We start from the raw sequence: 15,711 nt of genomic DNA on the forward strand, positions 1-15,711 counted from the left end.
GTTGATAAGTCCTTATCAAGAGTCATAAAATGTTAATAGGCCTTCTGGCCAGAAGATGATGTAAATCACCTAAACCATTTGTATACGATAAATTTGCAGGAAAGAAACCCTGGTTTTTGATACGAATCAAAGACTGCTGACTTTGCATCCCTTATTATCCTCTATATGTAACTTAGGGTATAAAAACCCCTGTTGAAAATAAAGCTACAGGCCTTGCTCACCAACGCTTGGTCTCCCCATGTCATTCTTTCCTTTAACTTCCGGCTGAAGTCTCCATCTGGAGCGTGGATATCCTCTGCGACCACTTATTTTGCCTGGGCTTCTAAGACCCACTCAAGAAGGTGTCTAAGGTGGGGCACCTTCCGCTATTCGAGAGGGCGCCTGTGGCCTCCGTGGTCAGAGCTAACCTGGTGTCATGGGTTATATTGATTTTCCCCGTAAACCAAGCTACTCAGCCTCTTTTCTCCACTGAATTTTCCTACTGAGCTATCCTCATTCTATTACTCTTTATATCTCTAATTACCATTTGAATAGGTCGCCGACGCCGTCTCCCCTTCGAATACACTGGATCAGCCGGGGCTGGTCCCCAGCAGACCATGAGACTGGATGACTCTACCACAGGGAGACACCATAGGGATCTGAGTGCAGACTGTGTGTTGGGTCCACGGAGCAGGGGCCTGGAGCTCTGAATAGGGAGGTCAAGGCAGACGATCCAGCTGCCCCAGGGAGTGTGGGACAGAGGGCCAAGGAGCTGTGCTTCTGCCAGGAAACTGCCCCTTCTCTCTCCACCCCCTGATCTCTGCAGCAGCACCAGGACCTCCATCCTTATTGAGAGACGTCTGTGCTGACAAGGTCCCATTTCTTAGGGTCACAAGTAGTCAGGACAGTGTCACTTGTCAGGTTGGATGGTGAACTTTGGGTATCAGACATCCACGTTGACTCCCTGGGGCTCCCAGCTGCTGTCTGAGGGGAGAAACCCAGGACAGGGAGCACTAGGAGCGTCTGAAGCAGGAGCGCAGGTGCTTCCTGCTGCCGTGTTGGGTGGCAGCATCAGTGAACAGAAGGGGGAGGGGAAGGACAGCCTGCTCAGGATTGAGGGGAAGCATGGTCTTCCAAAGCCCCCTAATTGGCTGTGGTGACCCAGGCTATCACCAAGGAAGGGGCCGGGCTGAGTGTCCTAGAACCTCCCTACTAGGTGGTCCAAAGGAGATCATTGAGCACATATTTACATGGACTCAACAATGAAACGAAGGGAAAAACATCAGAGTTTGTCTAGTTTCATACCTTCACTGGAGAGCAAGGAGATCCAACCAGTCCATCCTAAAGGAAATCAACTCTGAATAGTCATTGGAAGAAATGATGCTGAAGCTGAAGCTCCAATATTTTGGCCACCTGATGCAAAGAGCTGACTCATTGGAAAAGACCATGATGCTGGGAAAGATTGAGCACAGGAGCAGAAGGGTGTGACAGAGGATAGGATGGCTGGATGGCATCACCAACTTAATGGATATGCGTTTGAGCAAGCTCAAGGATATAGCACAGGAAAGGGAAGTCTGGCGTGCTACGTTCACAGGGTCACAGGAATTGGACACAACTTATCTGCTGAACAACAACAACAATATCTTCACTGGAGGATGCTGAATTTGGAAATATATTCTCAGTCAAAGACTCTCTGCTGATCACTCTGCCCACTGTATTACTCAAACTTCCAGATTAGAGTCAGACCTTTTAAGGATATTAATTTTATGTTGGCAAAGAAAATGCCTTATTCGTTTTCCATCTCTTGCAGTTTGAGGTCCATGATATTCTTCCAAGAAGGCCTAAATAAAATGTTGGAGGAAAGAATGAATTACAAGAATGAGGAATAAATTCTTCATATTAAACCTAGTGACTCCCCTCAAGTCCTCTTGTCCAGCCCTCAGGACACTGTCGCTCTGTCCACCCTCCTTCATGTGGCTGTGTGTCTCTGCCCCAGTCTCCACAGAGCATCCTTCACGTCCTTGTTTCTCAGACTGTAGATGAGGGGGTTGAGCATCGGGATGACCAGGGTGTAGAAGACAGAGACCACCTTGCCCTGCTCCATGGACTCCACAGCTCCCGGCTGGGCATACATGACAAAAAGGGTCCCATAAAAGAGGGACACGGCTGTCATGTGGGAGCCGCATGTGGAAAAGAGCTTGTGTCTCCCTCCTCCTGAGTGCATCCTCAGGATGGTCATTGTGATGTAGCCATAGGAGACGAGGACCACGAGTGTGGTGCCCACGATGATGAGGCCACAAATGCCAAACATGACCAGCTCATTGATCGTAGTGTCAGCACAGGCAAGCTTGAGCAGAGGCGGCACATCACAGAAGAAGTGGTCGATGTGGTTGGAGCTGCAGAACGGGAGAGTGAATGTGAAGCTGGCCTGCAGGATGGAGTTGAGGCAGCCCCCGCAGTAGCAACCCAGCACCAGGCGGGCACAGATCGAGGGGCGCATGGTGATGGGGTAGTGCAGGGGGCTGCAGATGGCGACAAAGCGGTCATAGGCCATCACGGCCAAGAGGAATGCCTCAGTGGCTCCCATTAGAGAGAAAAAGAAAAACTGAATGATACATCCCTCAAACGTGATGATCTTGGAGGAAGATACGGTGTTTGCCAGGGCCTTGGGGTAGATGACAGACGAGTAACACAGGTCCACAAAGGAGAGGTTCTTGAGGAAGAAGTACATTGGGGAGTGCAGACTGGCATCCAGGGTGATGACCATGATCATGGTGAGGTTCCCCAGGACAGCGACCATGTACAGGGCCAGGAACAGAGCAAAGAGCAGGGACTGAGTCTGCAGACCACCCGCAAATCCATCCAGCACAAACTCCTGCAGAGGCATCACTGAGAGGTTTCCGTTTCCTTGGGGTGACATGGCCCTGAGCTGGTGACACAGGACAGAGAGTTAGGAGCCAGTGGGAGGCAGTGAGAGGGAGCAGGTCAGGGTCACAAAGTCATCCTCTCTTGGAGAACAGACACCCTTCAGTGCCCAACTGCAGGGCAAGTAGATACCACTCTTCTTCCTGATAAATACTGGCTGATCTGAAGCATAACCATTTCCTCTGACTTACTAATTACCAAGTGTGCTTGGAGCACTCACCCTGTGGGAGACGGGGCATTTACTATGAGAAAAGACTCAAGGGGTCGTGCCAAGCTGAGACTTTACTGTGTAAGGGCGGCTTACATCTCCCTGTCCTTGCTTTCAAGGACATGCTCTCCCTCCCCACAGGGATGCTCCTGAGCTGTGCTATTTCTGCACTTGCTCAGGTATCAAATCCTGCACCTCCCACGCATTATTTACTTATTCTTAAATTTCAGAAATTGTTACAGACTTCAGGCCATCAGGACATGACCCAGTGATAGCTCTATCCTGGGACAGGCTGGGAGCAGGTAAGGGACCAACCCTCACCAGGCTTGTGTGGAGCTACGCCTTTCTCTCCTGCAGAACTAGAGACCTAACTTAGCATCTTTGTCTCTGAGATATTTTCTTGATGGCAACCTCAGCTGAGCTCTCTGCATCCTTGAGAATCTAAGGGTTCTTTCTTGTAATGTCCAGATGTCAGCTGATTCCCAGAGAGGAGAAAGTCCACCTCCATGGCCTGAAAATCAGCAGGTCAGGGGTTGTGACACAGTCAGCGTGTGGCATGTCCTCGCTCATCCTGACTTCCATGCCCCTGGCTCCTCTGCACACCCTGTGGGCTGATTGCTTGGAGCCGTGGGAGCCACATTACGGTCACGTCTGTCTCAGTGACTGGGTCCTCCGTCTGGACGCTGCTTCCTGTGCCTGTCACAGCCCAGACCAGGGCTGAACTCGACACTCACATGGGACATGGGCACCAGCTGTGTGATACCCAGAGGGGAGGTCAGGGGAGATGCAGCCTAACAAGGGAGGAGTGAAGAGGGAAGGTGCACACCACAGTGCCTCCCAGGCCTAAGAGGAGGATCAGTGGGAGAGAAGAGCCGATTTTAGAGCAGTTTCATTCTTTAGAGGTGCGAGCTGCAGGATCACAGGGCTGGCCGCCTTCAGAGGGAGCGCCCTCCCCAGGAGTCAGGGTGTACAGGCAGCAGCTATGTGGTCAGTGGGGCCTGTGGAGGAGCGACAACCACCACACTCGCTCAGCCTGCAGTTCTCTTAGAAGGTGGTCTGAGAGAGTTCATGCTCTCCAACAATAGAGCACACAGGAGAAAGAATGGGTTGCCCATCTTTCCTCTCCTGGCTGGCCTGACTCCAACCCCCACAGGACAGCAGAGTGTCAGAGTTTGCTAGGGTTGCCCCGGCATTGTGACATGGGTTAGGAGCTGGTGGTCGGAGTGCAGTTGGTGGGATGCCCTACACACCTCGGCTGCCCACTCCTTGGCTGTCCTCCCATCCCTGTCCTGTGCACGCATTCACATTAGTCTCAGCTGAGTTTTGCTGGACTGGAATGAGTGAATTAAACTCAGGTGACCGTTGTATCTAGTGCTGTGGGCAGGAGTGCCTTAGAAGAAGTGGGGTCACCCTCCTAGTCAACGAAAGAGTCTGAAATGCACTACTTGGGTACAATCTCAAAAGTGACAACGATCTCTCTTCATTCCCAAGGCAAACCATTGAATATAACAGTTATCCAAGTCTATGCCCCAACCAGTAATGCTAAAGAAGCTGAAGTTGAATGGTTCCATGAAGACCTACAAGACCTTCTAGAATTAACACCCAGAACGATGTCCTTTTCATTATAGGGACCTGGAGTGCAAAAGTAGGAAGTCAAGAAATACCTAGAGTAACAGGCAAATTTGGCCTTGGAGTACAAAATGAAGCATGGTAAAGTCTAACAGAGTGTTGCCAAGAGAACATACTGGTCATAGCAAACACCCTCTTCCAGCAATATAAGAGAAGGCTCTATACATGGACATCACCAGATGGTCAGTACTGAAATCATGTTGATTATATTCTTTGCAGCTGAAGATGAAGAAGCTCCAAACAGTCAGCAAAAACAAGACTGGCAGCCGAGTGTGGCTCAGATTCTGCACTCCTTATTGCCAAATTCAGACTAAATTTGAAGAAAGTAGGGAAGACCACTAGACCATTCAGGTAAGACTTGAATCCCTTATGATTATACAGTAGTAGTGACAAATAGATTCAAGGGATTCGATCTGATAGACAGAGTGCCTGAGAACTATGGGAGGAGGTTCATGACATTGTACAGGAGGCAGTGATGAAGACCATCCCCAAGGAAAAGAAATGCAAAAAGGCAACATGGTTGTCTGAGGAGGCCTTACAAATAGCTGAGAAAAGAAGAGAAGCTAAAGGCAAAGGAGAAAAGGAAAGATATGTCCATTTGAATTCAGAGTTCAAGAATAGCAAGGAGAGATAAGAAAGCTTCCCCAATGATCAATGCAGAGAAATAGAGGAAAACAACAGAATGGGAAAGATTGAGATCCCTTCAACAAAATTGGTGATACCAAGGGAATATTTTATGCAAAGATGGCCACAATAAAGAGCAGAAATGGTATGGATCTAACAGAGGCAGAAGCTATTAAGAAGAGGTGGCAAGAATACACAGGACTATACAAAAAAGATCTTCATGACCCAGATAACCACGATACTGTGATCACTGACCTAGAGACAGACACCCTGGAATGCAAAGTCAAGTGAGCCTTAGGAAGCATCACTATGAACAAAGCTAGTGGAGGTGATGGAATTCCAGTTGAGCTATTTAAATCCTAAAAGATAATACTGTGAATGTGCTGCACTCAATATGCCAGGAAATTTGGAAAACTCAGCAGTGGCTACAGGACTGGAAAAGGTCAGTTTTCACTCCAATCCCAAAGAAAGGTAATGCCAAACAATGTTCAAACTACCACACAATTGCACTCATCTCATATGCTAGCAAAGCAATGCTCAAAATTCTCCAAGCCAGGCTTCAAGAGTATGTGAACCATGAACTTGCAGATGCTTAAGCTGGATTTAGAAAAGGCAGAGGAACCAGAGATCAAATTGCCAACCTCTGTTGGATCATTGAAAAGCAAGAGAGTTACAGAAAAACATCTACTTCTGCTTTATTGACTAAGCCAAAGCCTTTGACTGTGTGGATCACAACAAACTGTGGAAAATTCTTCAAGAGATGGGAATCCCAAACAACCTGACCTGGCTCCTGAGAATTCTGTATGCAAGTCAGAAACAACAGTTAGAACCAGACATGGAACAACAGACTGGTTCCAAATTGGGAAAGGAGTACATCATGGCTGTATATTGTCACCCTGCTTATTTAACTTATATGCAGAGTACATCATGAGAAATACTGTGCTATATGAAGCACAAGCTGGAATCAAGATTGTCAGGAGAAATATCAATAACCTCAGATATGCAGATGACACCACCCTTATGGCCGAAAACGAAGAACTAAAGAGCCTCTTGATGAAAGTGAAGGAGAAGAGTGAAAAGCTGACTTAAAACTCAACGTTCATAAAACTAACGTCAGGGCAACCGACCCCATCACTTCATGGCAAATAGATGGAGAAACAGTGGAAACACTGGCAAACTTTATTTTCTTGGGCTCCAAAATCACTGCAGATGGTGACTGTAGCCATGAAATTAAAAGATGCTTGATCCTGGGAAGAAAAGCTATGACTAACCTAGACAGCATATTTGGAAGCAGAGACATTACTTTGCCAACAGAGGTCCATCTAGTCAAGGCTACGGTTTTTCCTGTAGTCAGGTATGGATGTGAGTGTTGGGCTATAAAGAAAGCTGAGCACTGAAGAATTGATGCTTTTGAACTGTGGTGTTGAAGAAGACTCTTGAGAGTCGCTTGGACTGCAAGGAGATCCAACCACTCAATCCTAAAGGAAATCAGTTCTTAATATTCATTGAAAGGACTGATGTTGAAGCTGAAACTCCAACACTTTGGGCACTTGATGCGAAGAACTGACTCATTCGAAAAGACCCTGATGCTGGGAAAGATTGAAGGCAGGAGGAGAAGGGGACGACAGAGGGTGAGATGGTTGGATGGCATCACTGATTTGACAGACACGAGTTTGAGTGAGCTCCGGGAGTTGGTAATGGAACAGGGAGGCCAGGCATGCTGCGGTCCATGGGTCAAAAGGAGTCAGACACGACTGAGTGACTGAACTGAAATTAAGCTTTTTTCTGCCCATCTCTGTGTACCTCCTATTCATACACACAATAGAGCCACTGTGACCAGAGTGACCATCTTTCCTCCACCATCCCAAGCCTGCTTTCTTGCTTTTATGTTCCCTGTGGTTCCCAACTTCATGTTCTATTCTGTTTCCCAGGGCAATTTGTCCACTTCTGAGGCCTTGGGTCCTGAGAAAAGTGACCCCTAGGATGCCTAGTGAAGCACATGAGAAGCAATTTGCATTTTCTTCTGGCAAGCAAGATGGTTTTTGAAAATAAACTCACACATTCCATTGGCTACTGAGATACTGCAGTGGGGCTGTGGTCGCTTCAGTAAACCTGTGATTAAACTTGATATGTACCTTCCCCTGTGAAGCAGAAGAATCCAGTGTTGTCTGCAAGCCTCTGTATTTATTGACTGGGTCCTGTGTCCTTTCCCTTGAACATTTAGTTAGGCAAATGCAGTCTGAGGCCCTATGACAATATCATTACCTAGAGCTGGTCAGAAATGCAAGGTCTCAGGCCACTGGATTTAAGTCCATGTTTATTTGGGACCTCCTGATTATTTCTACATTGTTAATGTTCAGACCTGCTGCCCTGACTGACCCTGCCCAGTGCAGTTGGGAAGTGGGCAGTGATATGTCCAGGTCCAGGCCCCCAGGACTCACCTGTCAGTGATGCTGACCACGCCCTGCTGAGTGATGCCCGCGGTGCTCCTGTGATGTCAGGAGGGGCATGGCTCACCCAGGACATGTGCTCCCGGGGAGGATGGGACTCCTGACCCAGGTCTGTGCTGACGATAATGATGTGGCACTGAGGGCCCTCCACCCTGTTCAGCTCTGGCCTCCTGTGCAGGGAAGTGAGGGTGGGGAGGGCACAGCAGAAAGCACATAGGTCACAGTGAGAGGGAGGTCAGGTGCTCCAAGGGCCTTCTGCAGGAAACTCTTAGGTCTTGGTAAAAGCAGAAGGTGGGGGTGGACTCAGCTCACCTGCTCCTCTGTGTCTGTCCCCTCAGCCCGCTGGTACTCACGGCACCTGCATTTTCGGGTCCCTCTGCTGGGAAGATGCTCTCCACTTGGCACAGCTGGGATCTGTGGCCTCAAGTGGCCAATTAGGTGAGACTTGCCTCTGAGTGCACTGGGGCTTCCTACTCCCAGGGTCCCAGAGAGGTGTAGTCCTGTGGCCAAACTTCCTCTGATACCTCTCAGCCCAGAACAGGACGGTTAGGAGTGACTCCCTGAAATCATTCTGAATTACTGAGGCCCATTGAGCAAGAAGCAAGGCAATTTAGAGGAACCCAGTGGTCTTCCTTGGAAAGGCCTCCCCAGGGCTGCAGCTGTGACCTTCTGGCCCACAGCCCTTCCTTCCTGTTTCATCCTGGTGTGTTGGCATGACCAAGAGTGATGTGCAGGACTCTGTGCCTGGTGAATAAGCACAGCCCTTTCTCGGTCATAAGGTGGCTCTTCTATCAATGCAGATTGAGTAAACATATGTTAAAACAAAATATTTTCACCCTGGGCCGACATCCAAAACCAGATTATAAATGTTGTATATGGTTACTAGAAAAACATAGAAAGTTTTATAGTAAAAAGTTGGAGAAAGTTGTGTTATGAATATCCTTAGGAAAATGAGGCTCTTATGGCTCAGTAATTATTAGACAAAGTAGATTTCAGGGAAAAGTTTGCATATTATAAAGGGATGTTCAAAATGAAAATGTCCAAGCTGGATGATGTGAAAAATTTAAGTTTGTATACAAAGTATGAAAATTTAAAATATATGAAGTAAAAACAAGAGAAGAGATGTAAACACCCAAATCATGATTATATTATCACATTTTTCTCAGTAGTTGATGAAATGAACCAAAGCATCGCTGTCATGTGTTACACTGTTTCAAAGTGGTGGCTCTACGGACCTGCGTGGCGTAGATGCAGCACCACACTCAGCAGCTGCGGAATATACACTCCCCCGAATCAGACACAGCATCAGTGTAGTTATGTGAATAGTGTCTGCCTCCAGAAATGAGCACCCAGAAACTCAGGATGTGGCCTTACTTGGAAATAAGGTCTTTCCAAGTGAATTAGTTAGAAAGATGTCATGCTGGATTAGGTGGGTCCTAAATTCAATAACCGGTGTCCATCGAAGAAGAGGAAAAGGCACAAAGACACAAGGTCAAAGGGCATGTAAAGATGGGACAGATGTTGGAGTGACGCACGAACAGGGGAAGGAACATCAGCGTTGCCAGGAGCCCCCAGGAAGAGGCAAGGAAGAATATTTGTCTAAAGCTTTCAAGGGCAGCAGCCCCTGCTGACAACTTGACTTTGGACATCTATCCTTCAAGCTTATGAGAAAATAAATTCCTATGGCTGTAAGTTACCCGCTTTGTGTTAACCAGTTACGATGACTCTGGTGACTCTCACAGGAGGGCAGAGAGGGTCTGCTTTCACCTGGCAAGGTCGGCAAAAACCTTCACTCTCCCAGCTCTCCCACTCTCCCTAGGGTGTATCACCTCTCCGCTCTATGTCAAAGTGTATCTGCATGGATCTTTATCATCTTGCCCAACACTTCCATCTTCTCCATCACTTATTTCAGTTGCTTTAAACATGAAAACATAACTGAATTAGTTGTAGAATCTTCTTTAGAGAGACATTTATATTACTTGTTTTTTATTTGGTTTTTCAATAATGAATATTATGCAATGGACATTTTTCCACCTCTAAAGTGTATAAAGACATATTTTTTCTAAACCTCATTAATTTCAACGTTAATCTTACATAATGGAGCCTCCTTTTCTTCCCTCATTATTCCGTTTTGTCATCCAGTTACTCTACTCAGTTGTAGAGATAAAAGCCTTCCCTTTCAAGATGTCCTGGTTTCAGGGGACTGTTGGTGTATGAGGCACACCGTTACCAAGGTCTTGTCTAACATGGTGGGCACAGAGGATTGTCCACGCCAATCTCTCTTTTCTGTTCTAGTTCTTCAAAAATCTAAATGGACTACATACATAACATCTATCGGAATAGGAGGTTGGTTTTTTTTGTTTGTTTGTTTGTTTGTTTGTTTGTTTGCTGTAAATCATTCTGGCCTTTCACTTTTCTTGGTGAGCAATCACGTCACGTAAATTGATGTTTATATGCATCTGGGCAATTTTCCTCTCAAAAAGATTATACCAATGGAGAGCTATCAGCAATGCATGAGTCTTAGTTTTCATATATCCTCATTTTTCTGTGTGTGCTAAATCTGTGCTGTTTTGTTTTAATTTGTAATTCCCAGTTGCCAATGTGTTCTAGTAACTTTTTCAACGTATTCCTGGTCATTTGGGTTTTCTTTCTTATTTTCTATTAGACATTTGCTGAAACTTCAGTTTCAATTGTTGCACTAAATGGAATGATTTAAGACATCTTTCTCTTTTCCTCCTCAAAGTCCTCTACATATTCTTTGACATGGTGCACCTTCTTTTACATTAATTTTTTCCCTTGAATTTATAGCATCGATTTTAGAGTCATGAGAGTAGTTAACTCTGGAGTACAAGAAATGGAATTTAGGAAAGTTTCTTTGTCTTGATCTGTGTAGTGGTGAGTTCAGGAGTGAATTTCACTGTATAATGTTTTTATATATTCATAAATATAAGATATTAGCACAAATAGAGAGACCTATGTCTTCCATTCTGAGACTAGGGAGGTGAATACGTGCCTGGAGGTCTGGGTGACCGTCTCTAATGACAATGTCACTCATACCCTTGGTGTGATGGAGCAGGAACCATGGAAACATCTGACCCAAACGGAGCCACCAGATTCACATCAGACCACTGAGCTGGCTCCTCGATGAGACACACTGTTTGTCAGACCTGGGCCACTGAAGCAAAACTTGTGCCAGTGACATCAATCGCACCACGTGGAAACTTGCCCACCTATTGTAGTTATTTCTCAAGCAATTCTGTTTTGTGATGGTGGTGAAGGTGGGCTTGAAAGAGGCCAAGTGGAGGCAGGAGTCATTGCTTCTTGAAAGTTAAGGCCTTTCAGTCAATGCTTATCATTGCTTAACGGGAGATGGCAAGGTCCTGCATCTGGGTAGGGTCAAGAGAAATGGTTAAATATATGTGGAAGTCATCAGGGACATTTTCCTGTGTGTAATTTGGGTCAAGGTGATACAACTAGACAATGTTTATTTTCACTTCTATAATAAAACTCCTAATGACAACAAATTTGTGTGTGCAATAAATAAACATATGAGGGGAGAGAGAATAGTATTACTGAGTAAATGTAAATAAATATTATAAAGGCATGTGATGCTTTGGAATTCAAAGAATATAATACAGTACATTAAGAGAATGATGGCAGGAAAAGTCCAGGATCGTCTCAATTAATACAGTTAAAATTTGATAAAAATCAACACCTTTTCATCATGTATATGAATGTAAGCAATTATATATATAAACAATGTGGTTTATGTATGAATGTAAACATTGATATATATATGAGCTGTGCTTATTCACTCATCATGTCTGACTCTTTGCGAACCCATGGCTTGCAGCCCGCCAGACTCCTCTGTCCATGGGATTCCCCAGGCAAGAATACTGGAGTGGGTTGCCAAACCCTCCTCCAGGGGATCTTCCTAACCCAAAGATTGAACCCAGGTTTTCTGTATTGCAGGTGGATTCTTTACCATCTGACCCAACAGGAAAGTCCATGATATATATATATATATATATATATATATATATATATATATATATATACACATATACATATATATGTGTGTGTGTGTGTGTGTGATACATATAAGATTTTCCTATAAGATTAGGAACAAAGTAAGGATGCCTGCTCTTCCCACTTCTATTCACTGGAAATCTTGGCTTCAGCAATTAATCACGAAGAAAGATATAAAAGAGATCCAAATTGACAAAGAATTTAAAATATCTCTGTTTACATATGATGTTATAATATATATCAGTCAGACAGTCAGGCAGTTCAGTCCCTCAGTTGTGTCTGACTCTTTGCAACCCCATGAATCGCAGCATTCCAGGTCTCCCTGTCCATCACCAACTCCCGGAGTTCACCCAGACTCATGTCCATCGAGTTGGTGATGCCATCCAGCCATCTCATCCTCTGTCATCCCCTTCTCCTCCTGCCCCCAATCCCTCACAGCATCAGGGTCTTTTCCAATGAGTCAGTCTTTGCATGAGGTGGCCAAAGTATTGGAGCTTCAGCTTCAGCATCAGTCCCTCCAATGAATATTCAGGACTGATTTCCTTTAGGATTGACTGGTTTGATCTCCCTGCAGTTCAAGGGACTCTCAAGAGTCTTTTCCAACACCACAGTTCAAAAGCATCAATTCTTTGGTGCTCAGCTTTCTTCACAGTCCAACTCCCACATCCATACATGACCATTGGAAAAACCATAGCCCTGACTAGATGGACCTTTGTTGGCAAAGTAATATCTCTGCTTTTCAATATGCTATCTAGGTTGGACATAAGTTTCTTTCCAAGGAGTAAGTGTCTTTTAATTTCATGGCTTCAGTCACCATCTGCAGTGATTTTGGAGCCCCTGAAATTAAAGTCTGACACTGTTTCTACTGTTTCCCCATCTATTTCCCAGGAAGTGATGGGACCAGATGACATGATCTTAGTTTTCTGAATGTTGAGCTTTAAGCCAACTTTTTCACTCTCCTCTTTCACTTTCATCAAGAGGCTTTTTAGCTCCTCTTCACTTTCTGCCATAAGGGTGGTGTCATCTGCATATCTGAGGTTATTGATATTTCTCCCAGCAATCTTGATTCCAGCTTATATATACAAAACCCTAAAAATTCATTAAAAATCTATTAGAAATAGCAAATTTACCAATTTGTCAATATACAAAATTAATACATTAAAATCAGCAGCATTACTATGCATGGTCAATGAACTGTGTGAAAAGGAATTAATAAAGTGAACTTATTAAAAAAAACAAAACAAAAAAAAAACTACTAAGGACTCAACCAAAGAGACAAATGTAAAACTAGAAGCCATAGTTGAAAGAAATTACAAGTAATTAAAAAAGCGAAAGATATCCTATGTGGATGAGTTGGAAGCTGTTAATATCACCTATTGTGATCTAAGGTTCAATGTAATCCTTATCGAAATCGCAACTTTATTTTTTGCAGAAAATGAAAAGCACATTTAAAAATTCATATGGATTCTCAGGAAAGACCGAACAACTAAAACAATCTTGAAGACAAAGTTGGACATCTCAGACTTCTAAATCTGAAAACATATTACAAATCTACAATAATCAAAGCAGTGTGGTACTGGCACAAAGACAGACTTATAGAACAGTGGTGCAGAACAGAGAGCCCAGAAATGAGCCTTCGTGGATGTAATCAAATGATGGAAAACAAATGTGCCAGGACATCTCCCTGGGGAAAAGGCAGCCCTTTCAACAAATGGCTTTGGGAAACTGGCTGTTCAGTCACTTAACCTTGCATCATGAACACAAACTAACTTAAAATGGATTAAAATCCTAAATGTGTGACCTAAGCCTCTTAAACTCCTAAGTAAAGCTTAATGACCTTAAATTTTGCAATGGTTTCTTGGATATGACTCCAAAAGTATTTGAAACAAAAGTAAAAATAAATACATGGGACTCCATCAAAATTAAAAATGTGTGCATTAAAGACTTAAATAAAAGTGTGGAAAGGCAACCTGTGGGATGGGAAAAATATTTGCAAATGTTATGTCTGATAAGAGTATAATATTCAGAATATAAGGAATTATTACAATTAAACAAACCAATAACCTACTTTAAATTTTTCATATTATTTAGTTTGGTGAAAAACTAAATGTGGTTTTGGATTGTGGATTTTAATTCACATAACTGGGCACAAACACATCTTTATTAATCAAAACAGCCACCTTTACAGTCAATACATTTTTGCCCTTGTGAAGTAAGTTAACTTTTTTCTGTAGCATAAAAGTCCATGCTTTAGGATCCAACAAGATCTTGGAAAAAAAGCATTTTCTGCCTCCTGCTGGTTGTGGAAGCATTTTCCTTGCAAAAAGTGGTTGAAACGATTGAAGAATCAGTAAATTGGTGAGAGGTCAGGTGAACATGGCGGATGAAGCAAAACTTTGTAGCCCAATTGGTTCAACTTTTGGCACATTGGTTGTGTGACATGTGGTAAGGCGTTGTCCTGGAGAAGAATTGGTCCCATTCTGTTGACCAAAGCTGTTTGTAGGCATTGCAGTTTTCAGTGTATCTCATCAGTTTGCTGAGCATACTTCTCAGATGTACTGATTTTGCCGGGATTCAGAAAGCTTTAGTAGATCAGATGGGCACCAAACCACCAAACAGTGGTCGTGATCTTGTTTTGGTGCAAGTTTGGCTTCAGAAGTGCTTCGGAGTTCTCGGTTTAACCACTAAGCCGGTTGTTGCTGGTTGTTGCATAAAATCCATCTTTCATCACATATCACAATCTTTCTTCAGAATTTATTTATTTTTAATTGAAAGATAATTGCTTTACAGTATCGTGTTGGTTTCTACCAAACATCAAAATGAATCAGCCGTAGGTTTACCCATGTCCCCTCCCCCTTGAACATCCCTCCCACCTCCCTCCTCATCCCACCCTTCTAGTGAGAGGGTAACGGGCAGGAAGTCTAGGGGTCCCCAAGAGGAGGAAACAAATTAAAAGTGTCGGGCTTTTTTTCCCTTCTCTATACAAATCAAAAGGAGGTTTCTGTGGTGACCCAAGGACTAAAGGGCAGGTAAGACCAAGGAGGGTCTTGGAATGCAGGAATGGAAAATCCAGACCCTTATCATCCTTCCCTCCCCCATTCTGTAACTATTAAAGGATTGCAGGTCCTCCTGAGCAGTATAACCTGTCTCCCCTCCTATCCCACACAGGGAGAAGGTATTTGCCTTACTCTTCTCCCTGCCCCCCCCACCCCAGTATACGTGCCTTATCCAATCAGCAAATGACCCACAAGACCCCCAAACCCACTCCCTGTACCCTGGGTATAAAAGAGTATTAAGGACCCCTGTTCAACGTTGGTTCTCCCTTGAGCTGGACAGCTGTTCTAACAGCATTTTCCGTTCTAATACACTTTATTTCCCTCTCATTCTGTCTCATGTCTAGAAATTCTTTTCCAACCCTCTCCCAGACCACGACAATTTTAGTGGCCCTTATGGTGACTCGGGGTCTCTTCCCCACTTCCTCACTTCTCCTTTCTCATAGGGCCCCCCTGTGAACAGGTGAGTGCTGTGGAAGTGTTGCAGGAAGGAGGACCCCTTCCAGGGCCCAAAACTGGGCTCTTGTCTAACACTCAGAAATGAATCATTGGAGGAGACACATGTGCTGACAAAGCAAGGGATTTTATTGGGAAAGGGCACCCGGGTGGAGAGCAGTAGGGTAACGGAACCCAGGAGAACAGCTCTGCCGCGTGGCTCACAGTCTCGGGTTTTATGGTGATGGGATTAGTTTCTGGGTGGCCTTTGGGCCACCACTCTAATCCAGAGTCTTTCCTGGTGGTGCACGCATCACTCAGCCAAGATGGATGCCAGCAAGAGGGATTCTGGGAAGTGGACGGACACGCAGTGTCTCCT

General features: G+C 44.7%; 1 protein-coding gene across 1 annotated transcript; it reads right to left on the reverse strand.

Annotated features, from left to right (window-relative positions):
* Positions 1-1,948: 1,948 nt before the first annotated feature.
* On the reverse strand, positions 1,949-2,899 carry LOC139180381 (olfactory receptor 9S13-like). The gene has a single exon (XM_070782044.1). The coding sequence runs from the start codon at positions 2,897-2,899 to the stop codon at positions 1,949-1,951; it is 951 nt and encodes a 316-aa protein (XP_070638145.1).
* Between the last annotated feature and the right edge of the window lie 12,812 nt (positions 2,900-15,711).

The sequence above is a fragment of the Bos indicus genome, chromosome 3, assembly GCF_029378745.1.
Source record: "Bos indicus isolate NIAB-ARS_2022 breed Sahiwal x Tharparkar chromosome 3, NIAB-ARS_B.indTharparkar_mat_pri_1.0, whole genome shotgun sequence".
Taxonomy (NCBI): Eukaryota; Metazoa; Chordata; class Mammalia; order Artiodactyla; family Bovidae; genus Bos; species Bos indicus.